Genomic DNA, 261 nt, shown 5'->3' on the forward strand with positions numbered 1-261 from the left:
CCTGATTGGCTGAAACACCTTCCTCATCCTCCTTTTAGCTCCTCCCCCCCCCCCCCCCCCCAGTGACAACAGGTCTGTCTCCATGGCGACTGGACCGTGTGTGTGTGTGTGTGTGTGTGTGTGTGGCGGAGGGGGGTGGGGGGGACTTCAGAGAGGCACTCTGTTGTGCGAAGCTGAGGCCTGGCGACCCCTCAGCACCATAAAGAAAACACACCCAATCAACAAGCATCTCTAGCGGGAGGAACAGAGCCCTCCCCTCAA

General features: G+C 59.4%; 1 protein-coding gene across 1 annotated transcript in view; it reads right to left on the bottom strand.

Moving 5' to 3' along the window:
* Positions 1–257: 257 nt before the first annotated feature.
* col25a1 (collagen type XXV alpha 1 chain) overlaps positions 258–261 on the bottom strand; it is a gene marked incomplete at its 3' end in the record, with an annotated part of 249,224 nt that continues 249,220 nt past the window's right edge. Inside the window, exon 39 of the mRNA XM_080860200.1 lies at positions 258–261. This exon is cut by the window's right edge and continues 23 nt beyond it. Within this exon, the coding sequence (XP_080716326.1) occupies positions 258–261 (4 nt within the window).

This window comes from Sprattus sprattus, assembly GCF_963457725.1.
Source record: "Sprattus sprattus genome assembly, chromosome: 21".
Taxonomy (NCBI): domain Eukaryota; kingdom Metazoa; phylum Chordata; class Actinopteri; order Clupeiformes; family Clupeidae; genus Sprattus; species Sprattus sprattus.